This window comes from Orcinus orca, chromosome 6 (assembly GCF_937001465.1).
Source record: "Orcinus orca chromosome 6, mOrcOrc1.1, whole genome shotgun sequence".
Classification (NCBI taxonomy): domain Eukaryota; kingdom Metazoa; phylum Chordata; class Mammalia; order Artiodactyla; family Delphinidae; genus Orcinus; species Orcinus orca.
The window spans coordinates 99,572,278-99,591,184 of record NC_064564.1 but is presented as its reverse complement, the minus strand read 5'-3'; the positions used below and the strand labels follow the sequence as shown (position 1 = coordinate 99,591,184).

At 37.3% G+C, this 18,907-nt stretch overlaps 1 protein-coding gene across 5 annotated transcripts in view; it reads right to left on the bottom strand.

Annotated features, from left to right (window-relative positions):
• The window catches only part of HSDL2 (hydroxysteroid dehydrogenase like 2), a 120,497-nt gene that overhangs the window by 26,178 nt on the left and 75,412 nt on the right, over positions 1 to 18,907 (bottom strand). For all 5 annotated transcript variants that reach the window (XM_049710974.1, XM_049710972.1, XM_033427443.2 and 2 more), the window contains 2 exons: positions 12,589 to 12,783; positions 10,613 to 10,684 (listed from right to left, as the gene is read on the bottom strand). In XM_049710974.1, coding sequence (XP_049566931.1) covers positions 10,613 to 10,684; positions 12,589 to 12,783 — 267 coding nt within the window. The remainder of the gene's footprint in view (positions 1 to 10,612; positions 10,685 to 12,588; positions 12,784 to 18,907) is intronic.

Genomic DNA, 18,907 nt, shown 5'->3' with positions numbered 1-18,907 from the left:
AGATGAAATACTTAAGATCCAATGGAGCAAAGAATATATTATTATTATGGTATTTTGAAGACAGTTTAAAAATTCAGATATGTATTTCAATATTTAATGCTGACAGTGTAGTGAGGGAAGTACTCATATAATGCCAATATTTATAATTCTGGAAGGAAGTTTCATAGTATGTATCAGGAACCCTCCCACTGATTATCAACTTTCAGTGATCCACTATAAGAAAATCCTGTAACATTTATAAAATGAAACAATTACAAGCCACTAAAATAAATATTACATTCACGTGATACAATACTAAGTTGCCAATTTCAAAACTTTGTTTTTGAAGACCTGGATAATATTCACAATATAATGTTAACTAAAACAAAGAATATACAATTAAATATAATATGATCCACTCAGGTAAAGTATATATTTGTAGATATGAATTTTAAGTTATATTTTCAAAAAATAAAAGAGACTGGAAACAAATAAGCCAAAATACAGACAGTATTTATACTTGGATGGTGGGTTACATGTGATTTTAAAAATTTTCTTTATGCTTTTCTATACTAAGCTTTTCTATACAGATTAATTTAAAATGGTATCAAAATTGATTAAATTACATTACAAAATCTATTGGATGTGGCCAAAGTTACATTAAGGGGGTAAATGCACAGTCAAAATTATTTTATTATTTTTAAAGGAATAAAAATGAATATTAGCCTAACAAGCAAGAAAAGGAACAAAAACGTGCAACCTCAAAGAAAGCAGAAAAAATAATAAAGCAAAAATGTTTAACGTAATGAATCAAATGGTTACAGAATTTTGTGAATATACTAAAAATCACTTAACTACATACTTTAAAATGGCAAATTTTTGGTATATGTAAATTATACCTCAAAGCTGTTATAAAAAGAAATAATCAGTAAAGAGAAAAGCAGTAGAATGAAAAATGAAATAAAATTTAAAATCTGGTTCTTTTGAGAAAAACCAATAAGATACAGTAAAATATGGCAACTTTCTGGAAAATTTAATCAAAGAAAAAAGGAGAAAAAAACTTTAAAAAGAGAAAAGGGATAAAATAAATATGAAAAATTTTAAATTATAAATGAATACTACATGTCAACGCTTAAATAAATTTTAGAACTTCAAATGGACAGTTCTGGTTTTTTTATTTTAGAAAAAGCCAATAATTGAATGACAAAATAAAAACATTTTCAAAGAAACAACTTCAGAAAAGACTCAAATAACTTAGTAGGTGAGATATGTCAAAACTTCAAGGAAAAGAACATAGAAAAAAGAAGTTACCCAATTGACTGCCATACTCAAAATATAACAAAAAATAAAATATAGAAAATATATAATAAAAATGTAGACATTAATCTAAATAACTGATAAAAAAAATCTTAACCAACATCTAATACCTTACTTATGGGTAAAAGCTAAAGATTTTCCCATTAAAATTAAGAATAAAATAAGAATACCTAAAATAGTTTCAATAAATATTTCCAAATTCTCCTGGAAGTTCGAGTCAGTATATTAAGAAATATGCCAGAAATAATCCTGTAAGATACTATTATTATATGTAGACAATAAGTTTGGGCATTTAGGAAATTCAAGATAATTACTCAATGATAATTACATGACCTAACATTTATAGGGAACTTACTATATAAATTTCACAATATGATGCACTATCTATTATACTTAATCCTCATGATACTCACATAAGGAAAGTAAGAGCTGAGAAAACTGTTTCAGGGAGCTGAAGTGACTTGTCCAAGGTCACAGATATAAGTGACAGGGACAGGACTTGTACCCAGATCTGTCTTATCCCAAAGTCTAGGCGTTCAGTAACTGTCTCTCTATTAGAAACTATTAGAAGTCTAAAACAAGATAAAAACTCATGAAGGTGACCAGATATAAAATAAATATAAAAAGTTAGTTTCCCCCTTCTTATTTATAACGTGTCTTGTTTAAGAAAGCATTTCAATACGTCTAATAAAATAAACACAATTCAAGAGTAAAGTAAAAAGGAGTGAGGTTTTAAAATGGCAACTGGAATACTCAGTGACACACCTAAGGTTACATGGCAGTATGTGGCACAGCAGGAATTCCAACCCAGGCAGTCTGACTGGGTAATGCTTCCTCTTCATTTTCTTCTATGTCTAACTATGTAATTTTATATAGCCAACATAAAGGCTGAGCAGAGAAACAAGACCTAAACTCAGCAGAACTGGACCAAGCAGAGGCTGCTAAAAGTGAGGAAAGCAAAGACACAGGCTTCCTTCAAGTTTCTGGAGGCAGAAAATATATAGGAATGTATTTGGTTTTAGTAGGTATAATACCAGACAGAACTAAGTTTGTCATATAATAACTGCTGGAACTCCTACTTCAGGTGATTTGTCTATTAATCAATATATCATCTTTATCATCTGAGACGCCAAGGAGATGGCAGCAAAAACTACAGTGTAGCCTTGAAAGACACTTGCCAAGAGATAAACTGCATCATTTATCACCTGAAATATTTAGACATAGTATGATGACTCTGCACAAGACAATAAAACTTTAGGAGACAAAAAAAAACCCAGTAATATATTTGAAAGGTACATTCAGTACACAACAAATATGGAAACTTTTGGGAAACAAATGAAACCAAGTTCCCCTAAAACAAGTTTACCAGGTTTATGATTAGTCTCTCTATCCAAAACTTTATTCCCTTTTTTTCAAATAATATTTGTCTTCCTCAGTCAAGCAGTAATTTTTTTTTAATTTATTTATTTTATTTATTTTATTTTTGGCTGCATCGTTGGGTCTTTGTTGCTGTGCGCTGGCTTTTCTCTAGTTGCGGTGCAGGGGCTTCTCATTGCACTGGCTTCCCTTGTTACAGAGCACGGGCTCTAGGCACGCAGGCTTCATTAGTTGCAGCACACAGCCTCAGTAGTTGTGGCTCGTGGACTCTAGAGCGCAGGCTGCTCAGTATTTGTGGGCCATGGGCTTAGCTGCTCCTCGGCATGTGGGATCTTCCCACACCAGGGCACGAACCTGTGTCCCCTGCACTGGCAGGCGGATTCTATTTTTTTTTCTTTAACATCTTTATTGGAGTATAATTGCTTTACAATGTTGTGTTAGTTTCTGCTTTATAACAAAGTGAATCAGTTATACATATACACATGTTCCCATATCTCTTCCCTCTTGCGTCTCCCTCCCTCCCACCCTCTCTATCCCACCCCTCTAGGTGGTCACAAAGCACCGAGCTTACCTCCCTGTGCTATGCGGCTGCTTCCCACTAGCTATCTATTCTACGTTTGGTAGTGTATATATGTCCATGCCACTCTCTCACTTTGTTACAGCTTACCCTTCCCCCTCCCCATATCCTCAAGTCCATTCTCTAGTAGTTCTGCGTCTTTATTCCCGTCTTGCCCCTAGGTTCTTCATGACCATTTTTTTGTGTGTTTTTAGATTCTATATATATGTGTTAGCATATGGTATTTGTTTTTGTCTTTCTGACTTACTTCACTCTGTATGACAGACTCTAGGTCCATCCACCTCACTACAAATAACTCAATTTCATTTCTTTTTATGGCTGAGTAATATTCCATTGTATATATGTGCCACATCTTCGTTATCCATTCATCTGTCAATGGACACTTAGGTTGCTTCCATCTCCTGGCTATTGTAAATAGAGCTGCAATGAACATTTTGGTACATGACTCTTTTTGAATTATGGTTTTCTCAGGGTATATGCCCAGTAGTGGGATTGCTGGGTCGTATGGTAGTTCTACTTTTAGTTTTTTAAGGAACTTCCATACTGTTCTCCATAGTGGCTCTGTCAATTTACATTCCCACCAAAAGTGCAAGAGTGTTCCCTTTTCTCCACACCCTCTCCAGCATTCATTGTTTCTAGATTTTTTGATGATGGCCGTTCTGACTGGTGTGAGATGATGTGTCACTGCAATTTTGATTTGCATTTCTCTAATGATTAATGATGTTGAGCATTCTTTCATGTGTTTGTTGGCAATCTGTATATCTTCTTTGGAGAAATGTCTGTTTAGGTCTTCTGCCCATTTTTGGATGGCATTGTTTGTTTTTTTGTTATTGAGCTGTATGAGCTGCTTGTAAATTTTGGAAATTAATCCTTTGTCAGTTGCTTCATTTGCAAATATTTTCTCCCATTCTGAGGGTTGTCTTTTGGTCTTGTTTATGGTTTCCTTTGCTGTGCAAAAGCTTTGAAGTTTCATTAGCTCCCATTTGTTTATTTTTCTTTTTATTTCCATTTCTCTAGGAGGTGGGTCAAAAAGAATCTTGCTGTGATTTATGTCATAGAGTGTTCTGCCTATGTTTTCCTCTAAGAATTTCATAGTGTCTGGCCTTACATTTAGATCTTGAATCCATTTTGAGCTTATTTTTGTGTATGGTGTTAGGGAGTTTTCTAATTTCATACTTTTACATGTACCTATCCAGTTTTCCCAGCACCACGTATTGAAGAGGCTGTCCTTTCTCCACTGTATATTCCTGCCTCCTTAATCGAACATAAGGTGACCATAAGTGCGTGGGTTTATCTCTGGGCTTTCTATCCTGTTCCATTGGTCTATATTTCTGTTTTTGTGCCAGTACCATACTGTCTTGATTACTGTAGCTTTGTAGTATAGTCTGAAGTCAGGGAGCCTGCTTCTTCCAGCTCCATTTTTCGTTTCCAAGATTGCTTTGGCTATTCGGGGTCTTTTGTGTTTCCATACAAATTGTGAAATTTTTTGTTCTAGTTCTGTGAAAAATGCCAGTGGTAGTTTGATAGGGAGTGCATTGAATCTGTAGATTGCTTTGGGTAGTAGAGTCATTTTCACAATGTTGATTCTTCCAATCCAATAACATGGCATATCTCTCCATCTATTTGTGTCATCTTTAATTTCTTTCATCAGTGTCTTATAATTTTCTGCATACAGGTCTCTTGTCTCCTTAGGTAGGTTTATTCCTAGATAATTTATTCTTTTTGTTGCAATGGTAAATGGGAGTGTTTTCTTAATTTCACTTTCAGATTTTTCATCATTAGTGTATAGGAATGCCAGAGATTTCTGTGCATTAATTTTGTATTCTGCTACTTTACCAAATTCATTGATTAGCTCTAGTAGTTTTCTGGTAGCATCTTTGGGATTTTCTATGTATAGGATCATGTCATCTGCAAACAGTGACAGCTTTACTTCTTGTTTTCCAATTTGGATTCCTTTTGTTTGTTTTTCTTCTCTGCTGTGGCTAAAACTTCCAAAACTATGTTGAATAAGAGTGGTGAGAGTGGGCAACCTTGTCTTGTTCTTGATCTTAGTGGAAATGCTTTCAGTTTTTAACCATTGAGGACGATGTTGGCTGTGGGTTTGTCATATATGGCCTTTATTATGTTGAGGAAAGTTCTCTCTATGCCTACTTTCTGCAGGGTTTTTATCATAAATGGGTGTTGAATTGTGTCGAAAGCTTTCTCTGCATCTACTGAGATGATCTTATGGTTTTTCTCCTTCAATTTGTTAATATGGTGTATCACGTTGATTGATTTGCGTATATTCAAGAATCCTTGCATTCCTGGAATAAACCCCACTTGATCCTGGTGTATGATTCTTTTAATGTGCTGTTGGATTCTGTTTGCTAGTATTTTGTTGAGGATTTTTGCATCTATGTTCATCAGTGATACTGGCCTGTAGTTTTTTTTCTTTGTGACATCTTTGTCTGGTTTTGGTATCAGGGTGATGGTGGCCTCGTAGAATGAGTTTAGGAGTGTTCCTCCCTCTGCTATATTTTGGAAGAGTTTGAGAAGGATAAGTGTTAGCTCTTCTCTAAATGTTTGATAGAATTTGCCTGTGAAGCCATCTGGTCCTGGGCTTTTGTTTGTTGGAAGATTTTTAATCACAGTCTCAATTTCAGTGCTTGTGATTGGTCTGTTCATATTTTCTATTTCTTCCTGGTTCAGTCTTGGCAGGTTGTGCATTTCTAAGAATTTGTCCATTTTTTCCAGGTTGTCCATTTTATTGGCATAGAGTTGCTTGTAGTAATCTCTCATGATCTTTTGTATTTCTGCAGTGTCAGTTGTTACTTCTCCTTTTTCATTTTTAATTCTATTGATTTGAGTCTTCTCCCTTTTTTCCTTGATGAGTGTGGCTAATGGTTTATCGATTTTGTTTATCTTCTCAAAGAAGCACCTTTTAGTTTTATTGATCTTTGCTATCGTTTCCTTCATTTCTTTTTCATTTATTTCTGATCTGATCTTTATGATTTCTTTCCTTCTGCTAACTTTGGGGTTTTTTTGTTCTTCTTTCTCTAATTGCTTTAGGTGCAAGGTTAGGTTGTTTATTTCAGATGTTTCCTGTTTCTTAAGGTAGGATTGTATTGCTATAAACTTCCCTCTTAGAACTGCTTTTGCTGCATCCCATAGGTTTTGGGTCGTTGTGTCTCCATTGTCATTTGTTTCGAGGTATTTTTTGATTTCCTCTTTGATTTCTTCAGTGATCACTTCGTTATTAAGTAGTGTATTGTTTAGCCTCCATGTGTTTGCATTTTTTACAGATCTTTTCCTGTAATTGATATCTAGTCTCATAGCGTTGTGGTTGCAAAAGATACTTGATACAATTTCAATTTTCTTAAATTTACCAAGGCTTGACTTGTGACCCAAGATATGATCTATCCTGGAGACCGTTCCATGATCACTTGACAATAATGGGTATTCTGTTGTTTTGGGATTGAATGTCCTATAAATATCAATTAAGTCCATCTTGTTTAATGTATCATTAAAGCTTGTGTTTCCTTATTTATTTTCATTTTGGATGATCTGTCCATTGGTGAAAGTGGGGTGTTAAAGTCCCCTCCTATGAATGTGTTACTATCGATTTCCCCTTTATGGCTGTTAGTATTTGCCTTATGTGTTGAGGTGGCAGGCAGATTCTTAACCACTGTGCCACCAGGGAAGCCCCAAAACTTTATTCCCTTGCTTGTCTCCTCTGACCTTAGTGCCTTTGTTGTCCAGTCTGACCTCAATCCTATGCTAATTGAACACTAATCAACCAGAGTCAGATGACTAAAACTGCTGTCGATAACATCATTGATGTACTAAAACTGCTGCTGTAGATTGCATCATTACTGTACAAACTCAGAGCAAGATGAATTAACAGGCTCCTGAGCCATGGACACCCTGGCCAGAGAATCATAAACCAGAGACATTCTGACCCCCAAAACTATGATTAAGAAATGTCACAAGAACTCCTTCACATGAAAACTAATATAAAACAAGGGCAGAAAGTCATATATAACTGGCTGAGATGAAAAAACAATAAAATAAAATGAAAAAGGAAATGGGAAACATGACAAACAAAAAGTATAATAGCAGAATTAAAATAAACATTAGGAGCAATATGGAAGAGAGATGAATGTGCCTAAAATCTTATCAGTAATACAGAGTACAAACTTGAAAAGGTCTCTCAGAATGCAGAAGAAAAGAACAAAAGTATGGAAATAGTAACAAAGGATAGTGAAAACTACACGGGAAAGGGACAGGGTAGCCAGACTAAGTGTTTCTGAGGGGAATCCAGAAAAACTGGAATAGAAGCAATTAAAACTATAACTAAAGAAAAAAAGAAAAAATAAACTGGAGGTTGAAAAAAAGACTGAGTGAACTCCCTGTGTTGCAATGGGCAGGAAAAATCAATGAAGAGGGCCTCCCTTGTGGCCCAGTGGTGAAGAATCTGCCTGCCAATGCAGGAGACATGGGTTTGAGCCCTGGTCCGGGAAGATCCCACATGCCAAAGAGCAACTAAGCCTGTGCGCCACAACTTCTGAGCCTGCGCTCTAGAGCCTGCAAACCACAACTACTGAGCCCACGGGCCTAAAGTCCATACTCCGCAACAAGAGAAGCCACCACAATGAGAAGCCCACACACTGCAACGAAGAGTAACCCCCGCTCACCGCAACGAGAGAAAGCCAGTGCACAGCAATGAAGACCCAACACAGCCATAAATAAATAAATAAATAAATTCATTGAAAAAAATAATAATTACATATATGTTATACAAAACAAATACACAAAGCACAAATACCATAAAAAGTACAAGGCTGTCAATATTTTCCTCCCCCTTTGGAAATGAGGGATACACACTGACCTCTGGGAGAGACACTGTGAAATCAACATACAATAGATCTGGATATGGATGTAAAAAATCACCTGAAAGAGTTAAGTTAGATCTCAGGCCAGAAATACTGAGGTACTACGTACATGAATATATTAATGTATCTACAGAAAATGTCAAGTAGAATTGCAGTTGACTGAAACATCACTTCTCCACTTAATTTTTTGTACAGGGAAGAGAGGCTTTAGCCAAAGGAATTTGAGAATTCTGACCTCAAAGATGAAGGCATCCCGCCTGCAGAGATGGATATAGGGATTGCAGTCAATGCACCTGACATATTCTGATCCCAAAGACAAAAATCACTCCTATCAAAGCCCGATGTCAGTAAACATTTATCTTACATTCTGCTTATCTAACCCATCTTATTCTGAGTCCATGGTCATGAAACAATCTTCTGACTATGATTCTGTTCTCTATGTCATTATGCCCAGAGGGAGAGAACGAGCTGCTCACAGCAACTCCATGTTTAGTCCGTGAGATGGCAACTCCTCATTATAAAATAAATTGGATTACTGGGGGGAAAATATGCTAATACTTCAAGTATTCAGGAGTTAGGAAATTAAGTTTACTGGTTAAGGATATGGACTTTAGAATCAGAAAAATACGAATTTAAATTCTGGCTCTGCCACCTGCCAGCTCTGTGATCTCCAATGTAAAATGAGGACAATGATACCTGCCTTGTAGGATTGTAAGTATTAAATGAGACAATGCATCCAAAGTACTTAGCACAGTGTTTGCCATATGGTAAGTGCCCAATAAATATTTGTTGAAAAACAACATGAATGTATGTGATTGATAAGTGGTTCTCATTATTTAAACTTGGTATTTAAATAAGCTTAGTTTATATGCATCTTCCTCTAAAACACAGATCCAATCTTAGGGTACTGGGCAAAAATCTGGATTTTGGGCTTGCCTATCTTGAAGATAGACTCTTCTAGACTTTGATAAGCTCTCTAACTAACTTCTGCCATTCTGTATGAGGCCTTTTGAGGAAAAGATTGACAGCCTTGTTTTAATACTCTGATATATCCATGTGGCAACCAAGTCAAAGATCTAATTTTTAAATTTTTTTAAAATTTAAATTTTATAAGGAGTTATCTCTAGGTGATGGGATTAGGAGTGACCGTTTTCCCTTCTATATTTTTCAAATTATCTATAATACAAAAGAAAAGTTGCCTTTTTTATTATTTAATTTTTTGAAATTGCCTCCAAAAATTCGGACAAAGAGAAGATAAAGATAGAAAAGATGAGATTAAGCTAGAAGTAAAGTTTGTCACCAAAATGCATTATGGTAAGGTTCTATAGGTTTCCTAAAGGTACAGAAGAAATGTTTTCCTAAACTTTCTAGCCTCCACCTAAAGAAACTATGGTCACTAAGGAGATTCACAGAGTCTATAATGTAAAAATAACGTAAAGTCCCAGAAGCACTGCTATTCTAGTTAATAAACCATGAGAGAGGTCTTCCCTGGCGGTCCAGCAGTTAAGACACTGCACTCTCACTGTGGGGGGCGTGGGTTCGATCCCTGGCAGGGGAACTAGGATCAGTGCAGCCAAAAAAAATAAACCACGAGAGAAATTCTTCTCATGGGGTTTCACTGAAGAGTGTTTCTTCTGACATCTTTCAGTAAGTTAGTGGCATCATGCCAGAACACACAGATTAAAATGTAAACTCTGGACCAATTCAAGAAAGCTATTGTTTCTAAACTACAAAAACAAAACAGGGCTTCCCTGGTGGCGCAGTGGTTGGGAGTCTGCCTGCCGATGCAGAGGACACGGGTTCATGCCCCGGTCCGGGAAGATCCCACATGCCGTGGAGCGGCTGGGCCCGTGAGCCATGGCCACTGAGCCTGCGCGTCCGAAGCCTGTGCTCCGCAATGGGAGAGGCCACAGCGGTGAGAGGCCCACGTACCGCAAAAACAAAACAAAGCAAAACCCAAACCTCGTTTGCAGATAATTTCTCCCATAAAGTAGTCACACTGCACAAACTCTGAGAATGGTGTAAGATGTATTTTGATGTGACACATTTTTCCTCAAAATAAAGTATCAACACAAAACACCTAAAAACAATGCCAAGGAAAAGAAATAAAACTTTTAAAAAGGTGTATTTTAAAGACAACTTTTTTTTTAAATCAAATGAAAAGATATATCAAAAACTTCTTACTGGTAGAAGGAAAAGACAACCTTCTTTGCTAGAATTAACTAAGACATTACTTGTCTAGTTTAAATTACAAAATAGGGAATTCCCTGGCAGTCCAGTGGTTAGGACTCAGCACTTCCACTGCCAGGGGCCCAGGTTCTATCCCTGGTCAGGGAACTAAGATCCCACAAGCCTCATGGCACACCCAAAAAAAAAAAGAAAAGAAGAAAAAGCTTAAAAGCAGAAGGCGGAAATGTTCAGTTCTACATCTGGAAGAAATACATAAGTTAGTAACTTTATTTTCCTACAGAAAATATGGTCTACGTCTTACCATGTGTTGCTGGTTCCTTGGTAACTGTAACTGGCTGTTCATCCAGGAAGAAATCTGGTAACAAAGGATGGCCTGAAAAATTGACCCCAAAAATAATTAGGTTAATGTAACAACTTCAGTATATTAAGATTTTAACACCTGTTTAATAAACGTTACATGTTTTTATTTATTTTTTATTTTATTTTTTTTTGCGGTACGCGGGCCTCTCACTGTTGTGGCCTCTCCCGTTGTGGAGCACAGGCTCTGGACGCGCAAGCTCAGTGGCCATGGCTCACAGGCCCAGCCGCTCCGCGGCATGTGGGATCTTCCCGGACCGGGGCACGAACCTGCGTCCCCTGCATCGGCAGGCGGACTCTCAACCACTGCGCCACCAGGGAAGCCCACATGTTTTTATTTTATTGATCATTCTGGTGCTGTGGGAAAGACTCCCATGAGAAGTGTCAAACTATCTGACCTTCATTAAGCTAAAACACTTTTCCTGTAATCCAATTATCCTCCTCTCCTTCAACAAATTTCATCTTTAAGATCCAACCAAAGAGTTGCCTATTATGTTAAGCCCTTAACTGCTCTCCCAAGAGCTTTTGCCCCTTCTCTCCTATCCATGCAACCCTTCTGTGCTACATCCCTCCAAAATGCTCTGGACTCATTTCCTACCTGGCGCCCCAGAGAGAAGGTGGTTCCTCATTAAGAAGAACTTGTTTCCCATCTCTGTCAATGTGTGTCTGTCTTTCCCTCTCAGAAGATTAAAAAAACTGGAGGGCAGGAATGCACCAGTCTTTGTTATATTCTAACACTTAATCATAATTCCATAATCATATTAAGTTCTCAACACTCGATAGGATTTTTAATTTAAATCAAATTTAAAATTTTGTGCATAGTGCCATTGTGTCTTTAAAACCTAAAGTGATAATTACTGAGTACTATGATTGTACCATAAGCCAGTTACCGTACCCAGCACATTATATACTTTATTGCATTTAGTTCTTACACAAATCCTGTGTAGAAATTATCTTTCCCTTATTTTATCCAAAAAGGAAAGTGAGGCTCAGAGAAAACAGGTGACCTGCCTAAGGCCGCCCAGCTAGTGAGCAGCTGAGCAGAAATGGGAACTGGGTTATCTCCTCCCAAACTCCACTTGTTCCTAATCACTATACAATATTGCTTCCCTCACAGGATTGCTATGAAGGCTAAACAGATACTGTATATAAAGGTGTTTTTTAAAACTGCAAAGAGCTATTTAATTCAATTCAGTTCAAACTGAAGAGACAGGGATGATACAAATAGAAACGTGGTTTCTGTCACCTAGAAGCTCAACCTAATGAATAATATTTAAAATACACTTTTGCACAAATAAATACAACTCCCATTTGGGGCTATATTGTCTATTATATAGTATACTTTATACATAAATTAAAAATGCATTATCATCACCATCCTCACCTACAGTTACAACGGTAAGAATTATTTTTGAACAAGGGGCCTTCTGAGATCTTCTCAAATACCCCCTTGTACATGGGGTAGACCCTGTTCATTCACCTTCACCATTTATCATGAAGTTACTCTCAGACTGCACTTAAGAGACATTTGGAAAGCCCATAATCTTAAAAAGGTTTTGTAAAAAACTCACCACTGTATCATCTGTTACCATATCCTTGAAGAAAATCTTTACTGTGTGATTTTAAGGCCAACTTTAAAAACTAATTTTCATTTTTGGTTTCAAGATTTGGAAATGGTTAGAAGCTGATGTGACCTTCTCTATCTGTGCATCACTTAAAAAGCCTTCAACTCACTTCTATTTTCCCTTTCTCTGTTTCTCCAGTTGTGTTGGTCCGGGTTTTTCCTTTCACTAGGAGGACAACTTTTAAAAGAGCATATTAATTTTATAATCACATAAACATGCACACAAAACAGATGTTATGTCCACTGCAGAAAATGTGGAAAAACACATCACTACTTTTGAAAACTATATGCATTACCTGGTGTAACGGCATAGACATCAAAATTTTTTATTCCTTCTTCTTTTAAGATATTTTCATCAATAATAAAGTTGCCAGTAAAACTTTTTGGCTTTTTGAAAATGCAATATGCAGCATCTGCAATGATATCAACTTTTCTACATTGGCTTTCAATACCAGATCCTCCCAGCATATCCATAGCAGCAGTGTATATGGCTGTAGAGAAAACAAACATACACATATGTAACTCTAAATCAAGTAATAGGACTATGGGAGTAACAAGCAAGACAAATAATCTCTTTATAACTCAGGTGATGAGAAAAAGGTCCAGAGAGCTTAAAGGATTTGCCAAATGTTTTACTGACATAACTGGGTAGACAACACATATTCCTTGCTCTACACAACACTGCCTTATACAGTACTCCTTCATGAGACTATGGCAAAATTCAATTAGATTTCTGACTAAGAATGCTCAAAGAATTTGCATACCATTCTTGAGAGACAAGAAAGCCAGTGAGGAATAAGCAAGAGCACTGAGCTGTAAACCAGGTGACTGACATTTTTAAGCCAACTATGCCGTGACTTTCGGCAAACTACTTTAACATCTTTCAGCCTCAGTTTCTTGTTTCTAAAATATAGAGCTCCTTTCCTAAGCTTATTTTCTCTTTTTCCTCTACTAGAATATAGAGACTCTGCTTTTCTTGTTCATCACTGTATCCCTAGCTCCTAAAACAATGACAAATATACCATAAACATTCAACAGATACTGGCTGGACTTGGGGGTCCCTTTTAAGTTCAGATACTACTTTCATTTATGAAATACTAGAAAATAAAGAGAATTAAAAGGAAGAAATTTTGTTTTTGGCCACACACTGTGGCATGCCAGATCTCAGTTCTCCGACCAGGGATCGAACCTGTACCCCCTCCAGGGGAAGCGTGGAGTCTTAACCACTGGACCGCCAGGGAAGTCCCAAGGAAGAATTTTTAAATTATCTATAATCCCCCTGCCCAGAGATAATTACTATTTTTTAAATAAATTTACTTATTTGGTTTTAGTTTTGGCTGTGTTGGGTCTTCGTTGCTGTGTGTGAGCTTTCTCTAGTTGCGGTGAGCGGGGTCTACTCTTCATTGCGGTGCATGGGCTTCTCATTGTCATGGCTTCTCTTGTTGCAGAACACCGGCTCTAAGCGCCGGGCTTCAGTAGTTGTGGCATGCAGTCTCTAGAGCACAGGCTCAGTAGTTGTGGCTCACAGGCTTAGCTGCTCCGTGGCATGTGGGATCTTCCAGGGCCAGGGACCGAACCCATGTCCCCTGCATTGGCAGATGGATTCTTAACCACTGCACCACCAGGGAAGCCCAGATAATTACTATCAATATTTGCATATAATTCCCACTGTTTTCAGTGCATATAAATTTTAATTTTATTTATTTATTTATTTATTTATTTATTTTTGGCTGTATTGGGTCTTTGTTGCTGCACACGGGCTTTCTCTGGTTGCAGCCAGCGGGGGCTACTCTTCATTGTGGTGCGTGGGCTTCTCACTGTGGTGGCTTCTCTTGTTGAGGAGCACAGGCTCCAGGCGAGCCAGCTTCAGTAGTTGTGGCACACGGGCTCAGTAGTTGTGGCTCAAGGGCTCTAGAGCACAGGCTCAGTAGTTGTGGTGCACGGACTTAGTTGCTCCGCAGCATGTGGGATCTTCCTGGACCTGGGATCGAACCCGTGTCCCCTGCACTGGCAGGCAGATTCTTAACCACTGCACCACCAGGGAAGCCCCTAATTTTTAAATTACATGTTTTTTATGAAGTAACTTTAAACTCTACCGTTAATACATTATTAATTACACATTGTCAAAGTTGTAAATAGTAACAACTCAATTTACATATGTATTTTAGCTTACATTTAAAGCAATGAAAGTCAATTTGTTTAAATGTACTTTAGGTGTCAGAGTTTCTAGTAATTTAGATAAACTCTCCATTCCACTATTAAACCATCCTGAAATCATTACATACTGGAATAACTTACACATTTCAGTCCACAAGATGAAAAGTATATAGCTTTTAAGAGCCACTGACCCTTTTCACTCATTCAACAAATAGTTATTGAGCCTTACAAAAAAAGGCAGGCACTCTTGGAGGTATTGGAGCAGATGAGTGGACAGAACAGACAAAAAGTCCCTACATTCACAGCAATTACATCCTAGCACACATCGCTCTTTCAAAGAGTGCACATTAACTTGGGGAATTTCCTAATAGCATTGAAATAGAAGATACTTCTCCATATTGTAACTAAAATTCCTTTACTAGGAATAATTTTTTTTACTTTACCAATAGCGCAAGAGCTCTGGCCTCACTCTTAACGTGGTAGCTTATTAATAAAAAATAGCAGGGACTTCCCTGGTGGCACAGTGGTTAAGAATCCACCTGCCATTCTGAGGGTTGTCTTTTGGTCTTGTTTATGGTTTCCTTTGCTGTGCAAAAGCTTTGAAGTTTCATTAGGTCCCATTTGTTTATTTTTATCTCCATTTCTCTAGGAGGTGGGTCAAAAAGGATCTTGCTGTGATTTATGTCATAGAGTGTTCTGCCTATGTTTTCCTCTAAGAGTTTGATAGTGTCTGGCCTTACATTTAGATCTTGAATCCATTTTGAGCTTATTTTTGTGTATGGTGTTAGGGAGTGTTCTAATTTCATACTTTTACATGTACCTGTCCAGTTTCCCCAGCACCACTTATTGAAGAGGCTGTCTTTTCTCCACTGTGTATTCTTGCCTCCTTTATCAAAGATAAGGTGACCATATGTGCGTGGGTTTATCTCTGGGCTTTCTATCCTGTTCCATTGATCTATATTTCTGTTTTTGTGCCAGTACCATACTGTCTTGATTACTGTAGCTTTGTAGTATAGTCTGAAGTCAGGGAGCCTGATTCTTCCAGCTTCATTTTTCATTCACAAGATTGCTTTGGCTATTCGGGGTCTTTTGTGTTTCCATACAAATTGTGAAATTTTTTATTCTAGTTCTGTGAAAAATGCCATTGGTAGTTTGATAGGAATTGCACTGAATCTGTAGATTGCTTTGTGTAGTATAGTCATTTTCACAATGTTGATTCTTCCAATCCAAGAACACGGTATATCTCTCCATCTATTTGTGTCATCTTTAATTTCTTTCATCAGTGTCTTATAATTTTCTGCATACAGGTCTTTTGTCTCCTTAGGTAGGTTTATTCCTAGATATTTTATTCTTTTTGTTGCAATGGTAAATGGGAGTGTTTTCTTAATTTCACTTTCAGATTTTTCATCATTAGTGTATAGGAATGCCAGAGATTTCTGTGCATTAATTTTGTATCCTGCTACTTTACCAAATTCACTGATTAGCTCTAGTAGTTTTCTGGTAGCATCTTTAGGATTGTCTTTGTAGAGTATCATGTCATCTGCAAACAGTGACAGTTTCACTTCTTCTTTTCCAATTTGGATTCCTTTTATTTCTTTTTCTTCTCTGATTGCTGTGGCTAAAACTTCCAAAACTATGTTGAATTATAGTGGTGAGAATGGGCAACCTTGTCTTATTCCTGATCTTAGTGGAAATGGTTTCAGTTACTCACCATTGAGGATGATGTTGGATGTGGGTTTGTCATATATGGCCTTTATTATGTTGAGGAAAGTCCTCTCTATGCCTACTTTCTGAAGCAACTGACAAAAGGATTAATCTCCAAGATTTACACGCAGCTCATGCAGCTCAATAACAAAAAAACAAACAATGCAATCCAAAAGTGGGCAGAAGACCTAAATAGACATTTCTCCAAAGAAGATATACAGATTGCCAACAAACACATGAAAGAAGCTCAACATCATTAATCATTAGAGAAATGCAAATCAAAACTACAATGAGATATCATCTCACACCAGTCAGAATGGCCATCATCAAAATATCTAGAAACAATAAATGCTGGAGAGGGTGTGGAGAAAAGGGAACCCTGTTGCACTGTTGGTGGGAATGTAAATTGACAAAGCCACTATGAAGAACAGTATGGAGGTTCCTTAAAAAACTAAAAATAGAACTACCATATGACCCAGCAATCCCACTACTGGGCATATACCAAGAAAACCATAATTCAAAAAGAGTCATGTACCAAAATGTTCACTGCAGCTCTATTTACAATAGCCAGGACATGGAAGCAACCTAAGTGTCCATCATCAGATGAATGGATAAAGAAGATGTGGCACATATATACAATGGAATGTTACTCAGCCATAAAAAGAAACGAAATTGAGATATTTGTAGTGAGGTGGATGGACCTAGAGTCTGTCATACAGAGTGAAGTAAGTCAGAAAGACAAAAACAAATACCATATGCTAACACATATATATAGAATCTAAAAACACACAAAAAAATGGTCATGAAGAACCTAGGGGCAAGACGGGAATAAAGACGCAGAACTACTAGAGAATGGACTTGAGGATATGGGGAGGGGGAAGGGTAAGCTGTAACAAAGTGAGAGAGTGGCATGGACATATATACACTACCAAATGTAAAATAGATAGCTAGTGGGAAGCAGCTGCATAGCACAGGGAGATCAGCTAGGTGGTTTGCGACCACCTAGTGGGGTGGGATAGGGAGGGTGGGAGGGAGGGAGACACAAGAGGGAAGAGATATGGGAACATATGTATAACTGATTCACTTTGTTATAAAGCAGAAACTAACACACCATTTTAAAGCAATTATACTCCAATAAAGATGTTTAAAAAAAAAAAAAAGAATCCGCCTGCCAATGCAGGGGACATGGGTTTGAGACCTGGCCTGGGAAGATCCCACATGTTGCTGAGCAAGTACACCCATGTGCCACAACTACTGAGCCTGCGCTCTAGAGCCCACGAGCCACAACTACTGAAGCCTGTGCACCTGGAGCTTGTGCTCTGCAACAAGAGAAGCCACCACAGTGAGAAGCCCACGCACCGCGACAAAGAGTAGCCCCTGCTCGCCACAAGTAGAGAAAGCCCGCACGCAGCAATGAAGACCCAACCCAGCCAAAAAAACACAAAAAACATAGCTAACATTTATTATGTGTGTCCTGTGCTGGGGATGCTGCTACATACTTTACGTACATTATCTGAATGAATTCCATGAGGTACGTACTGTTATCCTCATTTTACAGATGACAGTACTCAGGCACAGAGGGGTTAAGTAACTTGTCCAAGGTTACAGGAGCTAGAATTCAAACACGTGGCTGCTTGACTCCAGAGCCAGGCTCTTAGCCACCATGTGACTAATGGGCATACTTTGTTAACCAACAGTTTTGAGTTCAGTTATCATCTTACTCGCATAAACTGCAGAATTTTTCTGTAAATATTTCAGTATGGTCTACAATGAGACTATATGTATACATACACACTCCAGTCTCACTGTAGACTACATGAATGGCATGCAAATTCTTAAAAATTATTAATTAAGAATATGCCATGTAAGTATATACATGTCATGTATGTGTGTGTACATCCATACACACACACAATGTAAGAACAAGAATGGTATTCCCAGACAACCTACTGTTACTTTAATGACCTTTCTACGGAAAATACAAAGAAGGCACAAATAAACCCTCCAAATCAGGAAATGAGCCAAACAGTTATTCTCAACAAAGTTTCTACGATGTGAACAGGCCAACCCAACAGGTGATAAGACTTACAATAAAAACAGATTAACAACATGATCAATCAAGTCAAATTCCCTGATGATTTCTGGCAAAAAATATATATATATTCAAGATTTGTAATACACCCCAGATCACAAGAATCCTAAAAGTAGCCCTAAAACTTAAGTCTTATTAAGGAATAATTGGAAAAGTATCTGTTACCTTTTGAGTGATTCTCCTCATTACAGCTTTTTTTTTTTAAAGATGTTTTTGATGAGGACCCTTTGTTTAAAGTCTTTATTGAATTTGTTACAATATTGCTTCTGTTTTATGTTTTGTTTTTTTGGCCATGAGGCATGTGGGATCTTAGCTCCCCCACCAGGGATTGAACCTGCACCCCCTGCATTGGAAGGCAAAGTCTTAACCACTGGACTACCACGGAAGTCCCTGATTACAGCTTGTTTTATTGGAAATTTGGAAAAGTATGTGAATAAATTTCTTTATGTTTTCTAAGCACAAGAAATAATTTTCGCTTTTCTTTTTTTAAGTATTTTATTGTGGAGATAAATATGTATTTTAACCATTTTTTACCACATGTATATACGTTTTAACCATTCTTTTTGATGACTTGAGTGCATTTTATTGGTTTTCTTTCAGGTTAACCTTTTTGTTAAAACATTTGGCTTAAGTAGCCAAGAGTTTTGTTTTTAATTGATTTT